Source organism: Mastacembelus armatus, chromosome 20 (genome assembly GCF_900324485.2).
Source record: "Mastacembelus armatus chromosome 20, fMasArm1.2, whole genome shotgun sequence".
Taxonomy (NCBI): domain Eukaryota; kingdom Metazoa; phylum Chordata; class Actinopteri; order Synbranchiformes; family Mastacembelidae; genus Mastacembelus; species Mastacembelus armatus.
Genome location: NC_046652.1, coordinates 12,883,672 through 12,897,401, shown reverse-complemented (window position 1 = coordinate 12,897,401; position 13,730 = coordinate 12,883,672). Strand labels below are relative to the sequence as shown.

Here is a 13,730-nt window from a genome sequence, read left to right as displayed (position 1 = left end):
TGTTTGCTTTACGAACACGCAGGTGCAAAACAACTAATGTGACGTGTTAGAACAAGAGTGTGCGGATGTGTTTGTGATAGATTGACCTATTGTTTCTGTGATGGTGTAAGAAATCGCACCTCTCACACTTAATTTCTTCACTTCCCGACTGTTTCCTCAACTGCACTTTGAGGCACAGGGGAGGCAGCTTAGACCACACAGAGAGAAATGGCGTTTTTTTTTTTTAAGTGTGTATCTTTGTCTGTGTGTGTGTACATGCAATTGTTGGAGGCTGAGACATTCTTCAGGATTATACTGTACTGTCCTAATTGGCAAATCAATGTAACTTCAGACACAAACTAGTGACTACACAGGCACAAATGTACACAGGCACAAATGCAAAAGTCAGTCTGAAGTGGGAATTCATAGGAAAGAAGGAGAGGGAAAAGGAGCAGTCACTGCATGTGTAAGGTGAGAACACACTGTACTTCAAACTCACCGTTTACAACACAGACTCTAATCACTTTGATGCTGGAGCTCAGGCAGCAGAACTGTAATAGCTAATTAAAACTATTTAAAAGTACAACCAAAAAGATAAAATACAAAAAGAAATATATATTATTCAGCACATTTCTCTAAGGCCAAACAGGTTCTGATTAGAAGGGTTTGCTTTGTCACCATTTCATCATACAAGCAGCTGGAGTGTGGACAGCTTGACTGATGTGGGATGCCCATCTACCAGAGTGGGGGGCCTCAAACTCCAGGGGGAACCAGGAGCATCTGCTCAGATGGACACCATCCAGAAACAAATAGGAAGGAAACCCCACATTTCCTAGGGATGTGATAATAATTTATGCTCCACTGAGGGCAAAGGGAGCAGAAGGAAAAGTTGGTCTCGGTGCAAAAAGATGAAGGAATCCCAAAACAAGTGAGTCAGTCTAAGTGAAAGTGCACATAAAATGAATCTGTAGTTTTTTCCACCGAGGGCAACAATAATCTATCAGGTTAAAGTTCCCTAATGTTCTCCGTCTCTCACTGCTGACGTCACTTGGACTCCACTGTTCAATAAGGTGACCTGTGCAATACCTTCATCCAGGAAATGTCAACATTAGTGGCAATCCAACTACCCAGCCTTTCTGATTCACTTAAAGTGAAATCATATCCCTAATCATGCTGCTGATCATGGGCATAATTGCAGTGATTTTAGTAGCATAATACTGATGTACCTAAGTTGCCTCTGAACAGATTATGCATTCTGCAATGTTTTCACTGTAGGTTTATAAACTAGTACAAGAGAAATAGCTGCGCAATGATAGTGGAGGCCTCAGATGGGGGAATAGAGTGCTGGGTCTGTAAAGTTTGCAGGGATTAGGAAAGTAATACATGTTTCTTTGAGTGTACTTAAACCAACGAAAGTCCCAAAATAAATATAGACTCTTATTACATTATAAAGGAACAAATGAGACAAATGTTTATGCTTAAGATAATTGATATCTACAGAACTAACTAATTATCAGATAGAAATCATTTTATTACTGGTTCATGTTGTTCTACTACTGCATTGTTTCCTGTAGCAAAGTAGCAGTATGAAATGTGCATCTTTAAAATGAAAAGTGCAAAACCCATTTTAGTTTAAAATTGAATAGCTTGAGAGACACTGCTGTTGAGGTGGTGATGGTGGTCGGGGGCGAGCAAGGCCTAAATTGTGATTATGGAAGAGTAGGGATTTGTTTTCATTCAAAATTAGACAAGAACCATTTAATTGTGATGTAACTTGTCAGTGGCAACAGGGAAACTATCATTTATATAACGTTACTCTCAAAACTGTCAAGCTCCCTTTGTCTGGAGCTCTTACGACATGTTGTTTGGCCTTCAGACGTCAGGTTTTAATGACAGGAGTCGCTAGAGTAGTTGTCATGAGTCCAGAACTAAAAAATGCCAGCTCTCATGAAGAAATCATTTGCGTTTTGCAACAGCCACTTTGTGCTACTGGCACAGTGTCTTTTTTGATGACCAGCGACAGAACTCAATATAATGACCCAGGTTGGTTGAAATGCTGGTAGAAAAGCAGCGACATGCCCAGTGGCTAGAGTCACATTAACTTCTGCTCGTCTTGTCAGCTTAATGCATTTCCATCACATGAGAGGTATTTTCCTTGGAAGGGTTGCATGGTTCTTGCATTGTGATTCTTCCCTGACATTCTGCACGAACTGTGCCCTTCTAAAAGGACACGGATGTGTTCTTGTCAAGACGCTGAGGCATGAAAAATGTGCATGTAAATTCATCTGGGTATGCAAGTCTTCTGGCTACATGGATAAGCTAAAGGATAACGTTAGATAAGCTTGTGCCAGTCTTCCATGTCACATTAATTAATGCAATGTTGAATTTGATGTTGAATGTTGAACTGATTTTTTACCATATTCCTCACTTCAGTGTAACACCTATATACTCATACAAGTAACTAGGAGTACTTTACATACTGGTGTGTAACGTGTGAATTTTCCTACTGAGGATCATGATTTTGTTCTATTCTGAAATCATCTCTATTATGAAAAAACACCCCCCACTAAAATCAAAGTGAAGTTAAAGTACGAAGAAGGAAAAAAACACGCTAGCAGCTAAAAATACAAAATCAGATAACTTTGTAGGTACTTGCAGGTATATTTCTCCTGTCTTAGCAGCAGACTCAGAGGACTTTCAGCTCCTCTGCTAAGCAATCACATCTCAGATAATTATCTCAGATGAACACACACAATTAATAGTTTCTGAATTGTAAATCTGTTCTTTACTCAGCACTGAAACATTGTGTTATCTTTTAATCCATTACTGCTCAACACTTTTTAGTGTTACAAATGTTAATGATAACAGCAGTACAAGTAGGCTATACTGTATTATGTACTGTGCACTACAGTTGAATTCGGAGACTGCTGTTGTTAGCTAGTGAATTATAGCCATTAACCATGCTAGATTGGAGAATATTGCTTGTATTAAAAAATAATAATAATATTTTGGTATTGTGTATACAAGGCACTAAAAATGATTAGCTACATTGCTCATATCAATCTTATGTGCCCAACTACATAGCCCACTTAGCTTTGTATGGCTTATATAGCTGTCAGTAAAACAGAATCTTATTCAGCATTTGACTAGGGATTTGTCTTAGTGCACTGTACAAAGGCAGTGGACTTAATATGGAATTGACTACACTATAACAAAAATCAGGCAGCATGGTGGTGAGTGGTTAGCAGTGTTGCCTCATAGCAGCAAGGTTCTTCTATCTTGAGTAAAAGTATTAGCATCAAAATATACATACATTCATCTGTAGAATGGCTAATTTCATTTATATTCTATGATTTTCTTTTTATGTAAATATTTTATTTCCGGGGCTAGCACGGTAGATGTGTGGTTTAGCGCTGTTGCCTCACATCAAGAAGGTTCCTGGTTAGAAACTCATCAGGGACCTTTCTGTGTGGAGTTTGCATGTTCTCCCTGTGCTTGTGTGGGTTTTCTCCAGGTACTCTGGTTTCCTCCCACAGTCCAAAAACATGTATGTCAGGTTGATTGGTGACTCTAAATTGCCCATAGGAGTGAGTGTGAGTGTGTGAGGTTGTTTGTCTCTATGTGGCCCTGTGATGGACTGGTGACCTGTCCAGGGTGGACCCCTGCCTTTCACCCAAAGAGAGCTGGGATAGGCTCCAGCAGATCCCTGTGACCCTGGTTAGGAATAAGTGGATATAGAACAGAGAGAGAGAGAGATAATGGATGGATAACAAAAATTGCACAAACCTTCCTTGTGAGCCTTTTTGGTGCTTTTTGATGTTAACATTTACACTTTAGCACAGCTTGCTGTGCAGTACAAAGGGGCTAAATGGGCTAATCAGTCTCAGAGTCCATTTGCTGGACCTGAATAGATACATGCAGCTCAAAGCGTATAGACCTGACATTCAGCATTTTTTCATGAATACATCAAAGCCTAAATTGTAAGAAAGAGGGCACATGGAGTCCTTCATTGGAAGAATGTTTTGACGAATATTCTTTTGTAGCCTGTAAACAATTAATATAAGATATAATTTCAGTCAAGGTTATCTCGTTCCGGCCAACATTAGCACAGTCTGACTGGACTCTCAATAAGACCAGAGCCCCTGCTGGTGGGATGCTCCTCTTTTTGCTGGCCTGGCCTTTAGACCCACAAAGAATGGAAGATGAAACAAGAGAACACTCCTGGGGCACCACTATCTGCTGCTCTCTGTGATAATCCTGTCCTTATGCCCAAGGGCCACCATGGCCACCATGATGCCTCTACTCATGTTCCTCACTGCCACTCTCAAATTATGGCCCAGTCTTGGTGTTTCATGTATATTCAGTTGCCAGCTCCCTTTCAGACCTGGAACACCTGCTCCTTTTTTTTCTTTCTTTCTTTCTTTCATTTTTCATAATCTATTTTACATGCCATATGTCCAATTTGGCTGTGATGTTGAAGTGTGCCTCGAGACTTTGAAGCAGAAACAAAAAAGGAGTGTGATTGCAGAAAAAGGAGAAACCAGGCTATTTTTCTTTGTATAGCGTCTTCAAAACTAAGTAAAATTCAAGCAAACATTAATGCTTGAGCTGCCACATCAGCAAACATTTTGATGAATCCTCCATTCCAAAGAAATGGTCCTACTCATGGTGGTATGTGTTTTAGGGCAGTGTTCCCTGTCCTTATTACATAACAGATGAGAAACAAAGGTAAGTTCTCAGCAAAACAGTCAGCGGTGCAGTACAAAACAGTAAGGTCAATTTGCCCTAAGGTGAGACTGGAGCAGTCATTATTAATAACAGAAGTACAGGCAAAGCATTGCACTCACCTAATATCCAGTGGGAGGCAGGTGTAGTTAACCAGCTCCTCTACACCTGGAGAACATGGCACATCAGTAATATTTTCAGATGTGTGTGTGTGTTTGTGAGTGTAGGAAGTGAGGAAGAGGGAGTTAGACTGCCAGAGAGTCTGACCATAAGTGATCTTCATTATGGTATTCAATGTTCTAAATATTAATAGGCATGGAAAGGTTCTTATTTGTACATTATCAATGTTTATAAGAAGTGAAGACATAGTAAATTGTAATTGAAGTGTTCTAACATATGAAAATAATGGGAATGGGGGGAATGCTGACAGCATACAGATGCAGATGTGTTGGGGAGAAGCAGAATATCAGATGAGAAACTTCAACAAATGGACAAATGGACAAATGGTTTATTTAATATTAAGTTTAGGGCTAAATGCAAACAGCAGAGTTGGTACTTGGTAGATTTATAAATCAGGGTCACAATTTCAGGCACTCTAGGATCCATCTGAGTCGTCACTTTCTTGTAGTCAATCCAGGCAGTGCACAGGTTGGTCTGTCTGGTCCTGCAATCTTGAGTGACTGCTTTGTCTACCAGTAGCTGGTTATTAACTACTCTTTTGTTCCTACCAATTCCTTTATGAGCTCCGTGCATTGATCCATGTGCTGGTTCATTGGTGCAGTCAGGAGTTCATGGAGTGAGGTTAGCTTCTTTAGCCAGCGGGCATGGATCATGTCTGGGCCTGGTGCTGTCCAGTTCTTCATGCTTGAGACTGTTTTTTGAATGTTTGCCATTATGATGGTTACTGGTCTTATTCAGTGGCTAGTGGAGGTCCACTAGAGCTCAGCTTGTTGGTCTCAGTGATGGTAGCCTTAGAGATTGTTTGTAATGCTGGATTCATATCTTCTAGAAGACCTTCCTTTCACTGTGTTTTGGTAATCGTCACAGAAGTTTCCATGATCTTGAATCTCAGGTCCACTGCTCTTGTGTTTCGTTTGCAAGTTATTATTGGGGCTTGGTACCTAATCTCAGATTAAGGTGGTAATGATGAAATCCCCCCTCTGACATGTCGTCCTGGCTCCTCCATGCTGTAGGATTTGTGTTATACCTTGTCAGTCTCTAGTTGTTATAGCAGGTGCTTCTAGGGATTATTGCAGCTTTGTAACCATCTTGTTTGTTGACCCTTTTGTAGTTCCCATCACCAAGAAGGACATATTGGTCCATTCAGAAATTCCTTATATGCTCTACTGGGAATTCTACAGCAGGAAGCAGAAAAGCAGAGGTGAATGAGGTGTGAAGAGGACATTAATATCTTGCTGAGACCACTAAGGGAAAGGAACATCAAGGGTGCAAAATACATTGAAAATACAAATCATTGCACTGAAATTTAAGTATCATTAGCAGATGATCACTGGTAGAAACTAGGAACTAAAAAAAGAACCCAGAAACACAAGTTCAGTGTAAACAAGTCTTTTACTGATGGACCATAGTAGTGACACTGTTCAGCTTTTCTCTTTGCTGTTTCTTCCACTGCAGAACAAATGAAACCCACGTGAATATTACTTTTTTAATGTAAGTTAAAGGTCATCACAATGTCAGACACTGCTTTAGTTTCGGTGAAGCAGCTCCAGGTTTTCCGATTAAACAGGAACAGCAGTGGTTCAGTTACTTGCTTTAGAGGGTGGTTGTGTAATTGATTCATACCAACACAACTGTCAAAGACTATGTTTGAAGATTTATGTTAAAAATAAATAAATAAAGAACATGCAGTTTTCCATCAATGTGTGCCAGTTGTTCTTTAAGCAAATGTTGTGTATCTGCCACTGAGAGTGTGCTGTAACTATATATTTGGACATTCTCACTGCACTTTATCTTGATGTCACGACACTTGCTCTGCCAAGAGTCGTACAGTATGCTTACCAGAAATTTAAAGTCAGTATAGATTTTCTAACAACAGCTTGCCTTGGGCTGTGCTCTATTTTTAAGTCTGCCAGAAACCTGAATGTGGGCTGAGGTTGCAGAGAGAAAGTTCATGGTTCTTGTTCAACTGCACATATCAGAAATGCATTGTCTTGCATGAAACAAATAAAACGTGTCTACTTCTTATATACAGTTACAACTTATACAATATTTGGCTGTTTTTTTTTGTTTTTTTTTTGCCCTCTATGCTGCAGCTGTCGGATAGAAAAGATATTTGCCACACCAGCGAGTAGACAGTCAGAATCAGAGAGACTGACCTTCAGATCACAGACGCTGACCTTCTGTTCACAGAGCTTTAGGCAGCTAAGTAAGTGCAAATCCTCAGCAGCCCTGTCAGATGTTCCTGCCTGGCTCAGTTGGCCAAACAGAGCAAATAAGACTTCAGCCTTTGTGATAAATGATCTATTGGTAGTTTATCATCTGTCTAAGATGCCAATATTAAGCTGTGAACTTTGTTTTTCCAAAAGGCACAATTGTTTTTACAGTTATTTGCTTTTTTGAATCTTTATTTCACCTCTATCCTGACTGTCTATTAAACTATTAGATGAGTGGTAGAATATTTGAACAAAAGACAAGATAGACACTATCAAAATATCATATTTTCTCTCAAGGATCAGTCACAGTTCTTGTTTTGTGCAGTATGTGGATGTTCATTATGTTAAATATTTAGTTGTGATTTCAAAAGCAAATTACACAAACAAGTTTAAAAAAACTAAAGTATTTTTGGTCATTTTAGATTTGTAAGGAAAAGTGAGTGCAGACAAATTTGTGCATGCACTCAATAATACTGTCACATTTTTCATACTGTGTTAGAGCCTGGTCTCATACATCTGTTCATTGGTGCAACCAGATTATTAATTGTATAAGGCAACATTAAAAGTAACGCGGATAAAACCCAAATCTTATTAGTATTACTATTGCCAAATAGTTTAAAACGTACAGTCTTGAAATGTGAAATATGTGAAGCTGTTTTGTCGAGATCTGCTGTTGATTTATTGTATAAGATCCTTCAGAAATGAGCTTTTCTTTTAAAAACTTTGTAAAAACATGCTCAACTGGCTTAAGGTTAACAAGCGCCTCCATCAAAGGGCATTGTTATGTCAAATTTAGGTCATGAAAAAGGCGGCCAGGACATGCCAGACTGAAATGATGAAAATGGCCTTTTAGCTATATCTGGTACAACAAATGTAAGAATAAAAAAAAATAGCACTGCTTTAGAAGACTGGCTACTCTGTACTTTATACTGCTGCTCTAAAGTGGCCATGGTAATGATAACTATACAAATAGAAAATTTGTGATTCTGTGTTTTGTTTTTAATTTGTAAAGATGCTCACATCCACATGGCACTAGTTATTTTGCTTTGTGTATTTTTGTGAAAGAATCACTAGTTTTAGAGATTTCTCCAGTCACGTTTTCATCACACTTTTAATTCAGCCATTCCCAGAACAATCTTTCAGGAAAAAGCTGAACCTGAAAAATATGACACAAGCTGTAGAATCCAACATCCAACATTCATAATTCTTCAACAGCCAGTTAAATAATGTCCTCCTGTCTTTCAGGGGTGTTGTTCGAGTGGACATTAACCTACAGGATGTTGATATCGACCAGTGCGCCAGTGAGGGCTGGTTTGCTGGAACCCATCAATGCAACTTGACCACTATGGAGGTGAGTGTGCTGAACATGTGGATTAGAAGATTGATTTGCTCTGGAGCACTGAACTGTACATGCATTTAGTCACATCCACAAGGCGCAAAATGGAAAAGCACTAAATCTGTACGTGTTGTGATAGATGGATGGTGTTCTGATTCTTCTTTCTTCCATGACACTGTTACAACCTGCTTTCACTTAACTAAACACTGCAGGCTTTTTAAAAATGTATTTAAATGTATGAATACAACATGAATTCATCTTCACTTGTACATGGCTGCATAGCTTAAACTGCTTGAACTCACAACACTAACATGTTATCACATTTAAACTTGATAAGCCAAGCTTTTTCAGCAACAGTTTTTTATTTACACATCCAGCAGATGTAAAACAACATCACAAGCCATGTCTCTGGTCGTGTTCAGTCTATTTAGCCCTGTTTTGGTACCAACTCCCAAGGGAAATATCTGGCTCTTCAGCTGCTAAATGTCCCAGCTAGAATACCGCTTGTATGTTCATTTTCAATTATTTCATGTATATATGTATATGAAGATATACTGTATATATATATATCAGGTAGCTTGCTGGTCAGTGCTTTTGTATGCTCCTTACTGCTGTTTCACTCTCATCATTAAGCGTGAAAGAAGGGGTGCTGTAGATCTGACTGCTTCATAATGCATGTGATGGATTGCAGTCAGCCTCTTTGAATAATTAATCACTCTCTTTGTCTGAGTACTCCCACCTCTCTGTTGACAGTCAATGCCAGAGATATCTGACATAGTGTGTTTGTGTCTGTTTGTGCATGTATGTGTGTTGGGTGGCTACAAGGAGAGAAATACAATGTTACTGGTATAGATTTTAGCTGGGTTTGCAAAATAATGATCCTGCCAGTGCAGAATTGTATTAGGGGTATGCCTGCTTACGACTGAACGATGACATGTGGCAGGATGTGTCTTGTCTTACATGACAGCTTTATCATGCAGAAGTGTTCATTACTGTTCGATCATCTATATGATCCCCATCAAGTGGTTTCAGAAAGTATTCAGACCCTGCAGGTTTTGCACAGTGTATAGGGCAAAGTGAAATCATGTTTTTAAAATTTGTGTATTTTCAGTATTGGTTATTTTGTTTATATTGGAGGGTGAAAAGTCAGTTGTATCAATGTTGTTTCCTCTGTCACCCAAAACTTTTCCTAATCAAAAGTTGAATTAGCTGCTTCACCTGTTTAGAAACATCCAGGAACAGTGTCTGAAATCAGTCTTCTGTAGTGGCCAGATTACTACAAACTTCAACAACATAGAGAATCATTGCCAATTAGCTTGACCAGTGTGAGTCTTGACTCAGTAGGGCTGGCATAAAGCTTCAAAGAATTTTATGACATATGGACCCCTGAGTTGGCGCCATCCTGTGATCTAGTATCCATTTCTTTTTAACACACCCATGCTTGTTGCACTATAGCTACCTTTTATAGAAGACTTGAGTTTATGAACTAAATTCATATACACTGAAAATGAGATGATGACTAGGATAATGCAGCGTGCTGACACTGTTGATAATTTAGCATTTAGGGCGTGGATGTTTCAGCTGAATAATTTTGTGTCATTACCAAAAGCAATTAATATATTTTATGTTGACAGACATATATCTAAATTTTTAATCTGAAATGTCAATAAAAACGGGACTAAAAAATCTTCAATATTCTGATTAGAACTACACTAAAACAAATGCTATACGTCTACATTTTGAGTAAAACCTCATTTTTATCAAGAGACTAAGACTTTGGCTCTCAGCCTATCCTTCTGTTTTCAGAGTGCATAAACACCTGTTTATCAGAGATGATGTGCGATGCTGATGTTTCTTCATCTGGGAATACAAAGCACAACTGCAGTGCAGTCTAATGTATGTACATGGTAATGTGAAAAAAAAAAAAACAGTATTGGGAGGGAAGCCCCACATTTTCAAACAAGGATTTGTTTTGTTTTATTACTGTATTTTCCCATGCAAATATTCCCTCTGTATCTGGAGTCATTTGTTGTTTAATGGGTTTCTTTGAGGCCATTTAAAAAAACAAACAAATCAATTCTAGCTGCTATAGATCTATCTTAGGAGCATTTTCTTTGCTTTATTGGGACAAAGCAATTGCTTTAGTGGTGTTGGAGCAGTTTATTTACTGAAGTGTTTCACTGACTTACACATATCCATTCCCCCTTCAGATACTCTTTCTCGCTGTATTTGTGGACACACTTCACTTCTATTTAGACTCTTATGTTTTGCATGCACAGCTTACACAGCATCTGTCAGCTATTGCCACCACACAACCACAGTTGTTCTCCTTCATCTTAGCAGTGTTTTAAGTGCCACGATTTCGGCAATTGAATTTGACAAAGTGCAGTGGTTCCAGCCAGCCAGTCGGCTGTCTCCCTGGCCTCCCCTAACATCCTGCCTCTCAAGCTTCTGTTTGCCCAGCCAAGCATGCAGGCAGCCCAAACTCAGATGGAGGCAGATGCTATGGATGAGTGATTCACCAGGCAAGCAGAGGCAAAATGACAAGAATACAATAAACCTACAGTGTCTATGGTTTTTTTGATGACAGACAGTGCTAATTTAAAATACTACAGTTGTTAACAGTTTTCTTTGATTCAGTCCTCACTGATTGTTTTCACAAAGATCGATAGATAGAATTTGTCTGTTCACTTTCTGGTACTAAGAGCTTATTTCATTTTTTTAAAAAAAAAGACAAATCAATCATTTAGCATGAAGTGAAATTACACTTTACTATACAGGTCTTATATCAAGATAATCTGTCTTGTAAACAATTTTTATTCACATATTCTTAATTTACTGTTAGGATTTAGGTTCCTTTTAAAAAGATGATATGCAATGGCTTGATAACAGGCTGGATCAATATATTATCCACTCATTCAATTATTTCAAGCAGTATGGAAAATGCCAACATGGAAAACAACAACATAACTAAGAGCAAATGAAAGATATCACCACTAAATTCTTAGCTATGATTCAAAAGTTGGTGTAAACTAATATGGATGGATAGCCCTCGAAACCTTACACCTGGGAGACAATGAAGAGATGATAGATGCCAGTATAGGCGAGATGTGGTCATATTTCTATGGTGCCAATGAAAATGAACAAATTCCTATGTATAATGTATTGCATTAAGCTGGAATAAAAAACAGCCATTAGTCACTTTCTCAAAGTCAGTAAAAGAGAGAAAGGCCAGAACTCTCCGATGAAAGAGGTTAGCTTTGAGAATTTAATTTATTTAAATATCACCCAGGGTGCATAATAGTTAGTACTGTCGCCACAGAGCAGGAAAATTATAGGTTTTAATCACATTTGATTGGGGCGTTCCTGTGTGGAGTTTGCATGTTCCCCTTGTGTCTGTGTGGGTTTTCTCCAGAAACTCTGGTTTTCTCCCACAGTCCAAAGACATGCAGGTTAATTGATGACTCTAAATTGCCCATAGTTGTGGTTCTTTTTGTGTCAGCCCTGACTGTCGCCCAATGTTGGCAGCTATAGGCTCCAGAAATTCTTGATAGAATAAGTGATATCTGGAAGGAGGGCTTGATCACACCCAAGTGTTGAGTTTATTAAAGATGGACTGCAGGACAGGCAAAGAAGAAAGGATGGGACCAAGAATACACCCTTGGAGAACCTCAAAAATGATTGGATCTGAATGCTAATCCATGAAAATCTGTAAATCCATGAATATTCTCTCAGTCAAATAAGATTTAAGATATAATAATAATAAAATAAAATTCTTTCATGACACAGCAATTTACTAATAAAAATAAGAATCATATTGTCCACAGTGTTAATTGTAGTATTAAGATCTAAAAGCATGGGCATAGCAGAATAGTCCCCACAGTCAATTGCTAATGAAAGATCACTTAAAACCTATAAATGTGTAGATTCAATACTATGCTCAACTTTAAAACCAGACTGAAATACTGCAAAATTGTATTAGTGTCCAAGAAAGTCTTGCACACTTTTCCCATTAATTTGGATTGAAGGTCTGACCGATCTAGGTCTAAAATTTGATAACGTGGGTCCATGTTTGATTTTTTTTAAGAAGAGGTTTCATCACAGCAAGTTTAACACAAACTGGCATAAAACCCAGTAGCAAGACAATAATTAACTACCGCCAAAATATCCAGACTCGTGATATCAAACACCTCTTTAAGACGATGGGACAGAACATTGTCTATAGGACGAGTTGTGGGTTTCAAGTGGCTTATGATTTCTCCCAAGAGAGAGAGTGAGGGAGAAAGAGGCTCACACTGATTCGGGGCAGCAGAGCATGTGGATAAGGCAGATGGATCAGGAGCATCCATCCTGATAGCAGCAATCTTGTTGATAACTTGGTATAATATAATAATTAATCATAATGAAAAAAATCCTCAGCCAGTCACACTGCTGGTCTCATCTTTGAAACAGCTGAGCCACTTACAATGATGCCAACCTGTTGTTTTTCAAATTGTTGATTATAAAAACGACAGAATGATAGAAAAAAAATAATGAAAACAATGATGTGTTTATATAATCACAAATGTGATGAAGCAGTGGCTAAACTGTGCAGAATTTCAAAATTGAAATATGAACTGCTGAAAAAACTGCACAGAAATTTGGAAATCCAGGTCGGGACACAGCAATAATAAGTCTCAGTAATCGGACGTTTGTTGGACTGAAGAAAGAATACTGAGCTCTGATCAAACAGTTTGTAGAAGTGTGTGTCTAGTTATTGCCTGTTGCCATTTGCTCATGATTTAATAAATGTAAACACTGTATATTGTTGTGCATTACGACACTATAATCTCGCACAGCATGTCTGATTACAGAAGCTGCACATTTATCAACACGTCAGCCCTTCGGATGCTGCAGCCTGAAGGACACGTTTTTCATACAGAAGTATAAAGCATCTGTGGACAACAGATATTGTCAGACTTAGTATCAGTTTATAGGTCAACACAGGTTGTTTTAACCTCGCTAATCATTACCTTTTTAAAAAACATCTTCTGATTTAATTGGATTAAAATTGCCCATTTATATTTTTAGCAATATTCCATCATTTCTGTGCTTTTTCTCACATAATTTAGTTTGTCCTTGTTGATATAATCACGAAAGGGACAGCAGGTTGATGGTGCTGCAGAAACAAAAGGGGTTCTGAGATGTCTGTTCTCAGCACAGCAACACCTAAAACTAAAGTTGCACTGCTTTGTCTGAAAACCCTCCTACCTGCTTGCTCTCCACTCACCTGCGCACCCTGCACGGTATGCTTGGCA

General features: G+C 38.5%; 1 protein-coding gene across 1 annotated transcript in view; it reads left to right on the top strand.

Annotated features, from left to right (window-relative positions):
- The window catches only part of gpr158a (G protein-coupled receptor 158a), a 74,450-nt gene that overhangs the window by 3,549 nt on the left and 57,171 nt on the right, over positions 1-13,730 (top strand). The window contains exon 2 of the mRNA XM_026292353.1: positions 8,343-8,448. Within this exon, the coding sequence (XP_026148138.1) occupies positions 8,343-8,448 (106 nt within the window). The remainder of the gene's footprint in view (positions 1-8,342; positions 8,449-13,730) is intronic.